Here is a 16,827-nt window from a genome sequence, read left to right as displayed (position 1 = left end):
GAGGAGATGGTGTGGACCACTGAGGAGATGGTGTGGACCACTGAGGAGATGGTGTGGGCCACTGAGGAGATGGAGTGAAACAATTGTTTAGATGGTGTGGACCATTAAGGAGATGGTGTGGATCACTAAGGAGATGGTGTGGACCACTAAGGAGATGGTGTGGGCCACTGAGGAGACGGTGTGGACCACTAAGGAGAAGGTGTGGGCCAATGAGGAGACGGTGTGAAACAATTGTTTAGATGGTGTGGACCATTAAGGAGATAATGTGGATCACTAAGGAGATGGTGTGGACCACTAAGGAGATGGTGTGGGCCACTGAGGAGATGGTGTGGGCCACTGAGGAGATGGTGTGAAACAATTGTTTAGATGGTGTGGACCATTAAGAAGATGGTGTTGGCCACTGAGGAGATGGTGTGGACCACTAAGGAGATGGTGTGGGCCACTGAGGAGACGGTGTGAAACAATTGTTTAGATGGTGTGGATCACTAAGGAGATGGTGTGGACCACTAAGGAGATGATGTGGGCCACTGAGGAGACAGTGTGAAACAATTGCTTAGATGGTATGGACCACTAAGGAGATTGTGTGGACCACTAAGGAGATGGTGTGGTCTACAGGAAGCAAAGGCAAGGCTTACCAGAAAACGTGTGTTTTAAAGGGATAAGAAAATACAATATAAGACTAAGGTATGATAAATGACAAACGTTTTCAGTAATACACAAAATCAATGTTTTCAAGTAGAACCCTATTTATATATAAATAGAAAAAGTTGACCCACCTTGGGTGCAAAGATTCTGGTCAGTTTATTTATAGCCCAAGCAGGGAGATTACCTAGGAATTTTTTAAAAAATATATAATTTTGTGTCTAGATATGAGATTTTAAAAAACAATATTATCAATGATGTCAGCAAGAAGAGATAGAGAACAATCTGAATGAGATAAAACATTATCTAAAGTGCACATGCAGCATACTTTAATTATCTTTTTCAATGTTTATCACTGATTACAAAATTGTTAATAGCCCCATTTAGAGCTCAACAAAAATAGTTCACAATCTGCTTAATACAAAGCTTGTTAGTGTATTTTATTGTGCCAGTGGTAGTGCCTACAAGACATAGTTTCAACTGTGACCAATACTTCCTCAATCATTACATTAGAAACTAGTGTAGTTACACAATTATTTATTCTAGTATTTTATAAACTAAAATGCACAGCAAGAATGGAGATTGTTAAGAACTTTGAAAGCTGCTTTTTCTTAATGTGGATCAGATCCATCAAATTACTTGCAACTAGAGTGGAACACAAATACAAATAAAGAGGCACGACTTCATGGTTTAGTTAAGAAAGATATTGTCATTTGATATTGTCTCTATTCTGAAATCTAAGCCTAACCAATTAGACTTAAGGAGGAAAGTTAAAATTTTTTTGTTTGCATTTTAGATAATTTTTTTTTAAGGTCCTTATTACTGTGAAAATAAAAGATTGTATGGAGCACTAAGAACACCTATCAAAGATTGCACATTTATTATAGAAATAAGAAGTTTAAGTTTGGGCTTCTCCCCTGACAGCTGAAAGAAAATAATAAAGTTATATGTTTTCAAATCACACATTCTTTGTCTTGCATTTAAAGTCTTGCAATGGCTCTGAATACATGAACAGGTTATGATTAATTTCCAAGTAAAGGAGAATCTATCCAACCTTTAGGATCAGACTGAGAGACGTAGGTCAACTGTGTCTTATCTGCTTCTAGCTTGACTATGTAGTAACCGGTTAAAAAAGAAGTGCCCCTTATGAAGCCTTTCTTCAGTGACCTTGCCTTTGAAAAAAAAAAAATAAAAAAAAAATAATAAGAAGAAGAAAGCATTTATTTTGGCTTTTATTAGACATAGATATTATCGTAGTCCAAAAACTAGTTCTAAAAACACACAAAAAAAAAATATATTTTGGATTGGCGATAAAAGAAAGAAGACTACAGTACTGCACTTGCATGTAGGGTATTCTTGAGAATTCAGCAATGAAAAAAAAAATCCAAATACCTAAGTAATTTATTAGGCTCAAAAATACAGATTAACTGCTGCAAAGGTGACTGTATAGAAGGCATAGAGCTTTTACATCAGGAAAATTGATAAATACTGTTTTGGACAGAAATGTCTCTCAGATAATGAATGTGACATATGCTGAATTATGCGAGTTCAGAGGTTCCTTATATTTAAGCACACTGAAGAAACACAGAGTAGAATATACTTTGTCTGAGCTTAATGTCTTCAATGTCAATTAAATAAAGAAACCTGTAATTGGGAGATGAACAAATTCATATAAACAAATAGAAAAACTTGACCAAGGAATAACATTAAAGTTAAAAAGCAAAGTAAATATATTGACCATGAACTACTGAAAAATGACCCCAATAGCTAGATTTGCTTTCCTTATATAGTCTCTTAAAAGACTTTTCTGGATCATTACACAAATCTTAACCTTTTCTTCAATATATCTTTTTCTGTCTCCACCATAATTATTTATTTAAGGTCTTCGGGAAAAATCTGGTCATTTACGCATGCACAATTCAACCTATTAAACTGGTCATTCAAACACACACGCTACTCTTAAGAGCCCACTTGACTAGCCAGCATGTGCGGTGAAGCCTGACAAAAAACAGTACAGAGTGCACAGTACTTTATTTGACAAGAGAGACCACATAAAAACAACTTCTAAAGTAATATAGCTGTCTATTAAAAAAAATTAAGTGCAAATTATTTCCCCCTATCTGAAAGTGGCACAGAGTTATGTGAACTGCTGAGTTATCAAGTAACAGATTTTTTTTTTAAACTCTTTATCTCAGTAATTATTTTCCATGTTCTCACAGAATTGTTCTTTTTTTTCCTCATTTGTACATTCTACTCTTTTATGATTAAACTTCAATAACATCTTTGTGTTTAATCAGAAAATATTACTTTTGGTGTTGAATTATAGGATGCATGCTCTTTTTATATAATATAAATTACAGTTTATAAAATAAAAAATTAATTAAATTTAATGGGGGTAAATCAACGATGATATCGTTAATTAGGAGAGAAAGAGTTAAATACAAATAGACAATGGTCTCTTCTGGCCAGAATAATTTGTAAAATGAAATATTCCTTCTCAATTATCTTAGCAATGCATCTTTTTTTTTTTAAACATATACCATGATATACCATTATGAACTATTTCAAACAAGTGTCAAAAACTAGATAAATTACAGCAAAGCTGAAAGAGGTGATGAAATCTGAAATTATTGCAAGAGAATAAAGAGAGAAACATTGTGGACTGTAAAATGAGGAGAACATCCCATTAGCTCCCTTTCCTTACATCAACCCAAAATAAAAAGACTCTCCATTTGTTTTTTTTTTGCATCTTTTGTGTCTGCGTGTTGTCTGTGTGACACACTTTACAAAAGAGAAAGACTTGATAGATGACCCTAAACTGGCTGGAGATCAATCACCTGTCTTATCTACTTCAGTAACAGGAATTGTACTCATTTGTAATGTGTTCTAGCCAACTAATAAAGTCTATTTCAAAAGATGTATTTAAGAGAATATAGCAATGGACAGGCAATGACAAGCAAAGATTCTAATGATATATTTTGTTGAGTTTCAGTTGCAACAAAAAGTTAGTTTAGCTTCATTTTCATCATTCTCTTACATTAAGCAAATTGTAGGGAGAGATAGGATCTAATAACTATATGAATAATATGAATTAGTTGTGCTCAGCATACTTTAACCAGCTTATGTTCTATCTGGCCCAGAGATGCTTTATATTTTTTTTTTAAAAGAGCTGGACCGGCAACATTTAAAAAAAAATTCCATAGTATCCGATTTGGCAAGTTTCTATTTGAAATAACAATTATAAACACAAATCTAATATACAAAGTAGAATGTAAGGTGTATGTCCTTTTCAGAAATCAAAAACATTTGACCAATTTTAATGAAACCCTGCATGAACACTCCTTATATAATAGCAGTGATCTTAGGATATGTAAAGTTGCCCTACAACAAGAGAGTTTACTAGATTTAGGTCAAAGAAGTTTGTTGATATAGATTTTAACTATTAAAACAGCATAGATGTCTTTTAATATATAACAAAACAAAAAACAACAACAGAGCAACAAAAAAAAAAAAAAAAAGCAAGTAAATCCAAGTAAATAATTAGCTAGTTTATCATTAAGTATGTAGTAAACAGAGTTCTTTTCAATTAGCAGTTCATTAAATAGTTCCTGCTATGGTGACTTACAGTTACAAGTCTTTGTAATGTATTAGAGGGAACAATGGATAGAGAAGAAAGGATTTGTATCTACTTTTATTGTAACATTTCTCTACCACTATCAGCAGCTGTTTCTAACTTCACACTTCATTTCCACATTTAAAATCCATACATTATCCCTGGGTTTTTTTTTAACGCAGAACAATGTTTTATTGGTTTCTTTCTGGATATGACCGTGGCCTGTGGGTTGTGGTTGGGGCATTAAACATACGCTACATCTTCACAATGATCTAAGAACTTATATACCTAGTTTCATCAAGATTGGTCAAATGGTTTTAATTTCTATGCGGGACATACATACGCCTTACTTTGTGCTTTATATATCAGATTTGAAAAAAAAAACAAGTTTATGTCTGTCCTAAATACCACTGTGGTAATTAAACCTAAACTAAACCAAGGAAAATCACTTCGTTACACATTCTAGTAGCCTGTGTACACGGCACTTGACAATGCAGTCAATTCTCTTCATCAAAATGCCAAAAAGTAAAACAAATGGTACCTAGTGACCTCAATTTGTAAGTTCTATTGCATTTATTATTAGGATCTAAAGTACTTCTAAAACAAAAATATAACTAATACAAGGCAAGAATAGATAACTAATTCTAAAGATTAAATTTAATTTAAAAGAAATATTTATGTAGACTTCATTTCGTTAATATTTGTGGCATAATTTTTGATGATGAATTTCTTTGTACTTAATGTGCAATATTTTAAAACAAATTTAAAGTTTTGAATGACATAATAGGAACATTTTTTTTTAATTTTAGTAAAAACCCAAAACTCTAAACAGAAAATCAAATAAAGCAAAGAAAATAGATATAAATGTTTTTAAATGTAGCAGCTTCAGACAATTAGCAAACCTAAATTGCCACATACATTTCACTAAAAGTTCAAACATAATAAAGCAAAGGCATCCATTAAAAAAAAGACTGATATGTAACTTCAGTGTGCCTAAACAAAGATTAAACTAGAAGTGGGAAACATTAAAAGGATAAATAAATAAATCTACTTACAACATGATTTACAGAATGGTTAATAATAATTTTTTCATAACCGCAATCCAACCATGACCTCTGAGTGACAAAGTCTCTGTTTTTTAGTGGTGGTGGACAGCGAACTGAGAAAAAACAAAGAAGCTTAAATAAGGAAAATAAATATCTCTATATTTAAATACTACATCTATAACTTTATATAGATATATGTATATATAGTATATGACTTTAGAAAGACTATAGAGTAGGCTATATTTATGCATAGGGATCTAGATGATACTAGATCTTGATTAAAAGAGCTCAAGATCTATCATTTATAATATTGGATGTACTTTAAAAGGGAAATAAAAAAATAAATGATATTTCTGTGTCCATGTCTCTGAGTGCATGAAGGATTAATGACACCTGTCAGTTTCAATAACAAGAATAAGTCAAACATTTTTGAAAAATAGTACACACATTCTCAAAATATCAGCTAGTCCAATTCTGACTGAACTTGGTAATGTAAAATTGTGTTCCTATTTACTCAATCAATAATGACACTAGGTGAATATTGTTGAGTCCTACCAGTGAGTAAATTGGTATTGAATTATTGTGATACGTGGCAGACAGAGAAGGAATGGGAAGACAACAGGCACATCATTGAATGAATCTATCCAAGGCAAAAGACAGAGGAATGGAGAAAGACAGTCAACAGATCTTGTGTGGTGCCTCAATGGTACAAATGAGTAAGGGCTAGGTGAAGGTGAAGTTAAAAGATATTGGCTTTTTTAAAGTATGGTAATGTATTATTTAAGTAATTAGTAAGTTTCTCTTACTTGCATAGTAACCAATATCGTTGTTTGGATTAATTGCACATATTTCTGCTCCCTCCAACATGGAGTGGTCCCAGGTCTTGCGGTAATGTGGGTCATGTAGAACATCATAGAGTGTGGCAGCATCAATATCAAAGACACTCCGCACCTATCAGAAAACTGGCATTAATGTTCAGATTACAAGCCAGACAGACAGAACTTTTTATCATTTCCTTTGCCATACAATATTGAAAAAAAAAAAGACTAGACCCTTTAGTACATTGCTCCTAGTTTGGTGTCAACTAGCATATCTGATTACCATCTGGAATTATAATGGCATTTGTTACCACAGAAACAAGTCTACACAGAGCCACTACGGCAGGACTGAACAAAATCCTACATAAATAGTTAGGTACAACATCTCCAGGTTGAGAACATTGCTTAACCCCTTCCAACTGCCCCTCTCTAATTAGACCTTGGACAAACATGTATTTTTAAACCTAAAAGTCATACGTAATATTAGTGACTATGCCCATTAACAGAGAGGGGGGGGGTTGTATATTGACCAACTTCCTCCTTCAACTTTCACCGCTCATATTTCTTTACAAGAGCAAGGGTAGAAATAGTATACAACAAATAGGGACAGTGGACAGAGAGGACTAAAGCTGAGAGAAGTGGGAGATGATAGTTCCTGATTAATTAGACACCTTTAAAGCACTTGTTTAAATATGTAGAAATTGCTAACTGACATTATTTTGACTTTGTTTATGATATGATATGATAAATTGTCTAAGTCTTGACAACCTGATCATCATTAATAAATCAATTGGCTCTACAGCTGTTTGTACAAGATCAATAAAAGTAAATATTGCATTGATGATCTAAACACTTCATATCCCAATCTGCCTGTCACTTTAGGACCAATTATTATCCCCTAAACTGGCCCAGTAACACAATGCCTGACTGTGATTGTTGAATAAATGGAAATTTTATTTTATTCATTTGTATATATTTAACATTGAATTATATGTTTTTTTTAAATATTGTTTTAGTGGTCTTGCATAATGCTCAGTGGGAAAACTATGTTATTGAAATTAAAATTTAAATGTCTTTACACAGCAATTTTGAGAACCATAATAATCTTCAAAACAAAACCTAACAAAATACTCAGAAAAACACATAGATTAAGGCACAATCCTTGTTCCATGTGCTAGGACAATTTGTACAAATACTCCTTCTGCCCTAGTGCTATTAGAGAATGGAATTTCTTTTAAGTCATATAGAGTCAATATTGGGGAACTATTTTGACCAACCTATATCCTGCTTGCCATATCAGGCTACCCAGCCCCTAGAAACTTCAATTCCATTGGACTGAAATTCGGCTTGCGAAACAATGTGGCAAAATTTGATGGCTCCTCATTTAACAGGACTTCTTAAAGTAACAAAACTTCAATAGAGTACATTCTATGTTCTTCACAGTTTGTTTAAACCAAAAGTTTGTACATTTAACTATGCCAAGAGAAATGTGGCATATAAGAGTAAATCTCTTAGTGAGCAGAGAGCGTAGCTTTATTACAAACACTTTAACAAAAAACAACTAATTAGTGTTGCGCACAGCTAAAGCAGTTCTAATTTTTGTATTCTCTGTGCACTTATAAAAACATAGAGAACCATTGATGCCACACATTTCCACCATATTTTTGTGCATATAACCTGCAAGTTGTACAAGTTTTTTACAAACCAAAGGCAGCTGTGCCATTGTTAGCTGTTACACACCCACCATGACCAACCCAGATGATGCCATAGCAAAGTTTTACGAAGAACTAAACTCCACCTTACTTGATATTCCAAAAACAGAAAAGCTACTCATTCTCGGTGACTTCAACGCAAGAGTCGGCTCTGACCATCACATCTGGAAAGGAGTCTTAGGCAAATTTGGGATAGGTCAATGCAACAGCAACGGATTATTACTACTCCAGACCTGTGCTGAACACAAGCTGCTCATATCGAACACAATATTCAGTCTTCCAATGAGAAAGCGAACTTCCTGGATGCATCCCCGCTCAAGACACTGGCACCTCATAGATTACGTCATCACCAGACAATCTGACCGTCAGGACATTCGTGTCACCAAATCTTGCTGTGGTGCAGAATGTGGAACAGACCACCGCCTCATCATCACAAAACTAAACATTCGTATCCAACCAAAGAGACGTCCGCAAAAATCTAAACCCCTAAAAAAGCTAAATACGGTCAGCTTAGCAGATGACAAAACTGAAAAGTCGCAGATGCAATAGAGAACTGCCTCAAGTCCACCCTTCTAACTGAATCAAATGTTGATAAAAGCTGGGAATGCTTCAAAGAAGCTATCTATAGCACAGCATTAAACATACTCGGTCCTATGGAGAGAAAGCATAAGGACTGGTTTGATGAAAACAGTACTGAGATCAGAAAACTATTAGATAAAAAGCACAAGCTTCACAAATTGTATCTGAACAACCCAAACTCCCAGTCCACTAAAGATGCATTCACTAACATCCGCAAAAATGTGCAAAAACAGCTACGCCAAATGCAAGATACCTGGCTTAGCAAGAAAGTGGAAACAATACAGGAATTTGCTGACAAGCACGATATGAAGAACTTCTACCATGCCATAAATGAAATCTATGGACCCACAAAGTCAGGCTTATCCCCTCTATTAAATGCTGATGGGACAATCCTATTGACAGATAAGGAAGAAATCCTAAAATGCTGGGCAGAGCACTTCGAAAAGGTTCTCAATACACCTTCCATCATAAATGAAGCGGCCATAGACAGGCTACAGCAAGTACCAATAAATGAAAAAATGGATGACCCCCCTACGCTAAAGGAAACCGATCTTGCCATTCAACAGCTCACAAGCAGAAAAGCCCCAGGAGCTGACTCCATTCCCGCAGAGGTCTACAAAAAAGGTGGATTAGCCCTGATTGAAAGACTTCATAAGCTCTTCTTAAATATGTGGGAAAAAGAGTCAATACCACAAGACTTTAAAGATGCCACAATTGTTCATTTATACAAGCGAAAAGGAAACCGCCAAATCTGTGACAACCACAGAGGAATATCTCTTCTCTCTATTGCTGGGAAAATCCTTGCACGCATCCTACTAAATCAGCTCATGCAACACATAGAATATGGTCTACTACCAGAAAGCCAGTGCGGCTTCAGAAAAGAGCGTGGAACCATTGACATGGTCTTTGCAGCAAGGCAGCTCCAGGAAAAATGCCAAGAACAAAATGCTGACCTGTTCTCAATATATGTTGACTTAACAAAGGCATTCTACACTGTTAGCAGAGAAGGACTCTGGAAGATCATGTCAAAGTATGGCTGTCCACAAAAATTCATAACCATGGTGAGACTATTTCATGATGGCATGAAGGCTTGTGTCCAAGAAAGTGGAGAACCATCAGAGCCCTTCAAAGTATCAAACGGGGTAAAACAAGGCTGTGTCCTAGCACCTACACAGTTCAGTATCATGTTCTCCGCTATGCTGACAGATGCATTCACAAATAGAGAAAACAACGCTGGCAGAAGAAAAACACCAGAAAAGAAAAGCAAGACAAACGACACTAGCTCCAGCTGGAATAACCTGCCCAGTGTGCGGCCGAACATTCCGGGCTCACATAGGTCTCACCAGCCACATGAGGAGGCATAAAACCCCAGTGCAAAGCCCTCAGCCCCCTGGATGACAAAGTGGTCATCATCGAACCACGATGGACGAACAATATATGTACAAGTTTTTTACAAACCAATGGCAGCTGTGCGGGGTATAAAAAAGGTCCAGTGTTTACACAATTTATTTATTTCATAAACCTAGCAAACAGAAACTATGGACATAGCAGTGGGTCATTATACCTCCTATAGTTTGCTGTGTGGTTGTGAAATGTACATTAGAAAGCTTTATGAACATCTCATTCTTATCTCATGAAAACAAATAGTACTGATGCGAGTACTTTATGTACCAATAGTTTATGCAAGTCACTATTTGCACGTGCGGGGTACATAAGAGTGCAGGTTGTATGATTATGTTTTTACTTATTTTGCTATTTGTGTGGGTTATATGCGCGAAAATATCTAATAGTGTATATTAGATATATATATTGTCAAAAATGTTTCTTGATGAGATACTGTGTCACATATGCGGATTCAGAGATGCTGTAATTGTAGCTCAAACAACTTTAAGTAACAATGTAACAACAGTGCATATAATAATTATAATTCCTTTAACCTCCAACTTGAAACATAAATATATATATATATATACAGCTAATGTACAAACTAGGTAAAGGATACAATAATGATGGATCCATAAAACTAACCAAGTTTTTATTTTCAACTAGTGATAACTAAATCTTAACATCCTTTGAAACCTATATTATATTCAATTATATTTCCCTCCTGTAGCCTTGAACTACCTTTCTATCAAGATCTGACTGGCATTTTTTTTTTCTTCCCCATCATGATGTGTGATGTTATTTTAGTATATACAAATTTTGGTATATTTTGTGAACAACATTGAGCTATCTAAAGGATGTGACAGATATATATATCTATATATATATATATCTATATATATCTATATATATCTATATATATATATCTATATCTATCTCTCTCTCTCTCTCTCTCTCTCTATATATATATATATATATATATATATATATCCCAGAGTGTGTATATATATATATTCTGTGCTACTGTGAACTGTATTTAGTTTAAAGAGTGGTATTTGTCTGTGTGAGCCAATTATCACTTTAAAAATACTCTGCGCAGGCTGGAGGCAATATTATATTCCCTGGGTGTGGCAAAATATGTAGGTCACAGCTGCGCAGCCACGGGAAATACTGCATTCCTCACTGATCTTCGGACTTGAAGGCAAGCCTTATATATTGTTATGTTCTCCACTATCCAGGCTCTCTGCAAACTGATGAGATACTGTGTCACATATGCGGATTCAGAGATGCTGTAATTGTAGCTCAAACAACTTTAAGTAACAATGTAACAACAGTGCATATAATAATTATAATTCCTTTAACCTCCAACTTGAAACATAAATATATATATATATATACAGCTAATGTACAAACTAGGTAAAGGATACAATAATGATGGATCCATAAAACTAACCAAGTTTTTATTTTCAACTAGTGATAACTAAATCTTAACATCCTTTGAAACCTATATTATATTCAATTATATTTCCCTCCTGTAGCCTTGAACTACCTTTCTATCAAGATCTGACTGGCATTTTTTTTTTCTTCCCCATCATGATGTGTGATGTTATTTTAGTATATACAAATTTTGGTATATTTTGTGAACAACATTGAGCTATCTAAAGGATGTGACAGATATATATATCTATATATATATATATCTATATATATCTATATATATCTATATATATATATCTATATCTATCTCTCTCTCTCTCTCTCTATATATATATATATATATATATATATATATATATATCCCAGAGTGTGTATATATATATATTCTGTGCTACTGTGAACTGTATTTAGTTTAAAGAGTGGTATTTGTCTGTGTGAGCCAATTATCACTTTAAAAATACTCTGCGCAGGCTGGAGGCAATATTATATTCCCTGGGTGTGGCAAAATATGTAGGTCACAGCTGCGCAGCCACGGGAAATACTGCATTCCTCACTGATCTTCGGACTTGAAGGCAAGCCTTATATATTGTTATGTTCTCCACTATCCAGGCTCTCTGCAAACTGCACCACACGACACAACGAACTTAAAGAACCTCACAACTCAAGGCTCCAAGTAACAGTAACAGTTTAATTTCAAATACATCACAAATACTGTACAGTTGGCAACATTACACTAACTGTCCAAAAACTTAAGTCTCTCGTAGTATTTATGTCACAGGCATTTGTCGAACTGGCGTGAACTGTCACTCGTCATGGTTGACCGCTTGTCTAGCGCTGGCCTAGGACGATTAGCGTAGTCTAAAACACACACAGCACTACCCCCCATCTGTGTCACCATCAGGTTTATAACAATATATAGGACGAAAAAGAAATTCAGTTTGACTACAATTGTCCACTTCAGCATTAATAATAATGGCGATATCTTCGATTCCGAAGATTAAAGATGAGTGCAGTGTTTCACAAGACTACGCAAACTCAGTTGTGACCTGCATATTTTCTAACATTTGATGCCATGCCAAAGGCTATCTTTTTTTGGTAAGCTTAAAGGAGAACAGTGTAACAATGATACACCCCATAAGTACTATTAAGATCAACCTCAATATTACTACTATACTTGGTACTATAACAATAATTATATAATAATAATAATAATGGTAATGTCTCGATTCTGAAGATTAAGGATGAATGCATTGTTTCCCATGACTATGCAAACCCAGTCGCAACATGCATATATGTTGTGCAGATCAAGCCATTCTCCACCAATGTAAATATAAATATAAATAACAACAAAACAATTTAAAAGAGAAAGAAACTGGCATGGATGATTCACAATTTAGCAGACCTGTCCTAGTGTAAGCATATATATATATATATATATATATATATATATATATATATATATATATATATATATATGCATGTTATTATATGTATGTACTTTGCAGAACAAAAGTATGCCTTGTCATGGTATTCATTAGTACACACCAACTCTGACACTCAATTTATAACAATTATATTGACGCAATGTAAACAGTAAGTATTTCATGACGGATTCAAGATTTAAAAAAATATTTACCTTCACCATCTTAAAGTCTGAGAGCTCATTGGCTTTAGTCCACACCGTCGTTTGATTTTTATTCACCTCTAGTTTCCATCCATCATTATCCTCACATAGAGATTTGAAATGCCGGAAATCCGAATCCTCTGGAATTTTTACTTCTCCAACTTTCAAAGATAATTGTGTAGACATTTTTTTTAACTTAAAAAAAAAGTCCCTGAGATGTCTTTAATTTAATAGTCGCACATAAAATGTACTGTAAGATAAAAATCGTCTCTGGTGCCAATATATTGTGAAGGCCTAGAGTTGAAAGAATAAGAAGAACTTGTTCATTAAGTAAGACAGTAGTTAATTATAGATAATTAGTTTTCTGTACTCTATATAATACACAGTCTTACAGAAACACAGTATTCTGATTAGAAGTAAATCTATAGCTACTTAAACAGTGACAGAAAAAAACCAACCTTAATTGGCTTTATTGAGTTAAAGCTAGATCTAGGCATCTTATATTAGTTATATATAATTATAAATTTTAGACATTACTTCTAACAAAAGGTAATTACCTAAACTATTAAAGTAGATAAGAAAATATATCTAGATGAAGACCAGTTCCAGGAGATATTAATCATGTAAATATTATGTATAATCTAAATGTAGATTATAGATCTATATATATATTAAGATTTGATCTAGCTAGTCTAGTAACTTATAGTAGCACTACTACTAATAATCTATATAAAATATAATTCTAGATCTAGATCTCTAGTCTAGTAGTTGAGCATGTCAACCACAGTGCTAAAAAAAACAAAACCATTGACACATTATGGTCACTCAATCAAAGCAAAGCACAATGAGTGACAATGCAAGTTGTGACAGAACAAATACACTGTATGTGTAAGACTGTCACTGTAGGTAGAATCTCTAGTAGATTTAGATCTAGCCATTTTAGCTCAGTAACACTCAATAGTAATAGTTAATAATTGAGTACCAGATAGATCTATAGGCTAACTTTGCTATGATTGAGTGACCAGTAGATGAGTAGTGAGACAGTAGTGAGTAGATCTAGATTCTAGTCCTGATCCTGATCTAGAATTCTAGCTACTTACAGCTAGATCTAGAATGACTAGAATCTAGATGATAGTAGATCTAGAACTAGTAGAACCTCTACCACTATTACACTTATTACACTAAGTTGACTCAGACTACACATTTACACATTCAGAACTGTACACTACTGTCACTACGACTGCGTCATCTAAAGTCTAACTTTAAGTGTACTGTAACATACAATACTAATACATTATCATTCATTGAGTGTACAGTCACACTCAGGAGTCACTATGATGACTATGTCACCAGTCATCACCAGTGATCTGAGATTTGAGTGAACTAAGAATGATATTGAATATTGATAACTAAGCCGACTAATGTCTAAGGCCCTAGGCCTAAGGCTTAAAAAAAAAGTTAAGTTGACTAAAACTAAACTGACTAAACTAAAAAAAAAAAGGTAATAAATTTATTTAATAATATTTTGTATTCTACTACTACTGAGTACTAGATCTACTTACTAAGCTACTAGACTGAGACTCCTAAGACTAAGACAGTAGAGTGACTCAGTAAGAGTAGAGTCAGAGGAGAGAGTAGATGCTAGTATAAGTATGCTAGACTAATCTAAGTCGTCTAAGACTACTAAAAAAAGAGTAGATTCACTGGCTCATTCAGCTAGATCTAGATCTAGATCCTCTACTATCATCTAGAATAATAGACTATAATATAGACTTTCTAGAGATACTTTAAAATACTTTAAATCCATTCAATTTCAAAGTCACTCATTCTTTTTCTTTACGTTGATTGATTCTAAAGCATAACGATAATCTAGATCAAAATCACATCTAAGTTCTAGGTCTAGATCTAGAGACTAGATGTAGGTCTAGATAATCTAGAATCTAGATACGTATGACTACTATGACACCGTCACTAGTAGATCTATACTAGATTCTATGTGTTTTCAACTTAGTTTGTGTACACGACATAAGTTTACCGCAAACAGGTCTTTCGTATAGTTTTCATTTCCTTTGCCATATTTTATTTTTCTTGCACTGAAGAGTTATAATGTTGAGTTACCTGTATCCAATGACAACACAATCTGGTAATGTGTCATAGACCTGCCCTGTCGCCCCAGGCGACTTAGATTTAATTATCGCGTGATACAATGTGTTTAAAACTTACTGGTAAAATCACAATTAGATTTGCGTGGTATGTCCGTAACGTTTAGATCTACTACACAATATAGAGAGAAGAGATTGAAAATCCAATTTTCATGATAATTAGCAGCTTGCTAAATTTACTTTTTTTGCAACGGCTACTTTTTGTCTTTTGAATACGAACTTTTTTTTTAATTATTTTTTTTACAAGCCCTTTTCCTTGTGTGTGGACACGGATTTTGAAAACTGTTCTGACGGTTTTCCTAAAAATTTGACAGTTTATGGGAGGAAAAAATAAATTACTTTGCCGCCCATTGAAAACTCTGGTAAAACTTCCAATCGAAAGCCCCTAAGGCCTATTGAAGAATGTTAAGCAAGTGGCGGCGCCGCGCTGTCTAACGTTAAGGAAATCAGGTCACAAGGGTACCACCGGCTTGACGGTGTCGGTAGTATCATGAAAGATTTTGAGCACACTTTCACCAGGTATCTTATTTTATCTTATATAATACAGACGTTACTTCAAAAAAGAAGATGATTACGTCCTACGCGTCATGCATTTAGTCATGCATATTAACCAAAGACTTAAATTCTGCCAAGTCACTGGTTTTCCTGGCTAGCTCAGGCAACACATTCCATGCTCTAATAACACTAGAGAAGAAGGAGTATTGGTACAAATTTGTCCTAGCATATGGGACGAGGAGTGTGCCTTTATTTTTGAGTCTTTCAGAGTATTTTATTAAATTTTGTATTTGAAGATTATGGTTTAGTGTTTTGTGTATAATTGCTACTTTACTTTTGAGTCTTCTGTCCTGAAGTCTTTCTAAATTTAGTGATTTTACTAAAGGTGTTACTCTAGTCAAATGTAAATATTCGTTTGTTATGAATCTCACTGCTCTATTTTGTGTCTGTTCCAGTTTTTTATGTTTTCTTGAGTTGAGGGGTCCCAAACGGAGGATGCATATTCTATTGTTGGCCTAACCAAGGTTAAATAACATTTTAGTTTTATGTTCTTATTTGATTTATAGAATTTTTTTTTAATAAACCCTAATGTTTTGTTTGATTTTTTATAGTTTCATCAATATGGGGATTCCATGATAGTTTTTCATTTATTATAACACCTAGGTATTTTGCATTTTTAGTCTGTGTTACTGGTTTACCATGAATACGATAAGTGGAATTAATATCTCCGAGGTCAACACAAGTGTTACTTTTATTCAGTAAAGAGTTTAAAATAGACGTCCGTGAACATTATGCGCACCGTCTTATGTAGAAATGAGCTGAACTGTAATAAATGCAATGTCTTTATTTCGAATATTAAAGATGAGTGCAATATTTCACATGTCTGCACGAGTTGCGGAAAAATATGTAGGTCTCAACTGGGTTTGCGGAAACACTTCGCCTCATCCTTAATCTTCGGAATCGAAGACATTGCCATTATTATTATACCTCGGGGACAAAACAAGTAGTTAGTCAAAGTATTAAAAATAGTTTTACGAAAGAGGTGCCAATCTAGGACATCCGTGCATTGTAGCTAGCATACTTTCCCTTTGAGTACCCTGCCAATGCTCTATTTGGCATTAGTCGACTAAAATTGGTATTGATCTAGAACTGAAGATGCAGGACAGGATATCCGCGCGGATAGCTTGATGGAGAAGTGAATTTAGTTAAAAGCATTTTAAAAATGTGAATGTTTATCGAAGTCACGGTGGGGATTTTCCACGAATAAATTATTCAATGTCAAGGACGCTAATTTGAACTTGTTGCCGACTAAATGG

The 16,827-nt window shown here is 34.3% G+C and overlaps 1 protein-coding gene across 2 annotated transcripts in view; it reads right to left on the bottom strand.

Annotated features, from left to right (window-relative positions):
• Positions 1-14,776, bottom strand: part of LOC106054639 (START domain-containing protein 10-like) — a 28,211-nt gene extending 13,435 nt beyond the window's left edge. The window contains exons 1-6 of one of the 2 annotated variants that reach the window (XM_013210602.2): positions 14,651-14,776; positions 12,867-13,148; positions 6,108-6,252; positions 5,311-5,414; positions 1,697-1,814; positions 777-829 (exon numbers count right to left, since the gene is read on the bottom strand). In XM_013210602.2, the coding sequence (XP_013066056.1) occupies positions 777-829; positions 1,697-1,814; positions 5,311-5,414; positions 6,108-6,252; positions 12,867-13,040 (594 nt within the window). In that variant the 5' untranslated portion in view covers positions 13,041-13,148; positions 14,651-14,776. The remainder of the gene's footprint in view (positions 1-776; positions 830-1,696; positions 1,815-5,310; positions 5,415-6,107; positions 6,253-12,866; positions 13,149-14,650) is intronic. The other variant, XM_013210604.2, reaches the window with a different exon arrangement.
• Between the last annotated feature and the right edge of the window lie 2,051 nt (positions 14,777-16,827).

This window comes from Biomphalaria glabrata, chromosome 8, assembly GCF_947242115.1.
Source record: "Biomphalaria glabrata chromosome 8, xgBioGlab47.1, whole genome shotgun sequence".
NCBI lineage: Eukaryota > Metazoa > Mollusca > Gastropoda > Planorbidae > Biomphalaria > Biomphalaria glabrata.
Note: the sequence above shows the minus strand (reverse complement) of the source record. Positions and strands in the feature narration are given on the sequence as shown.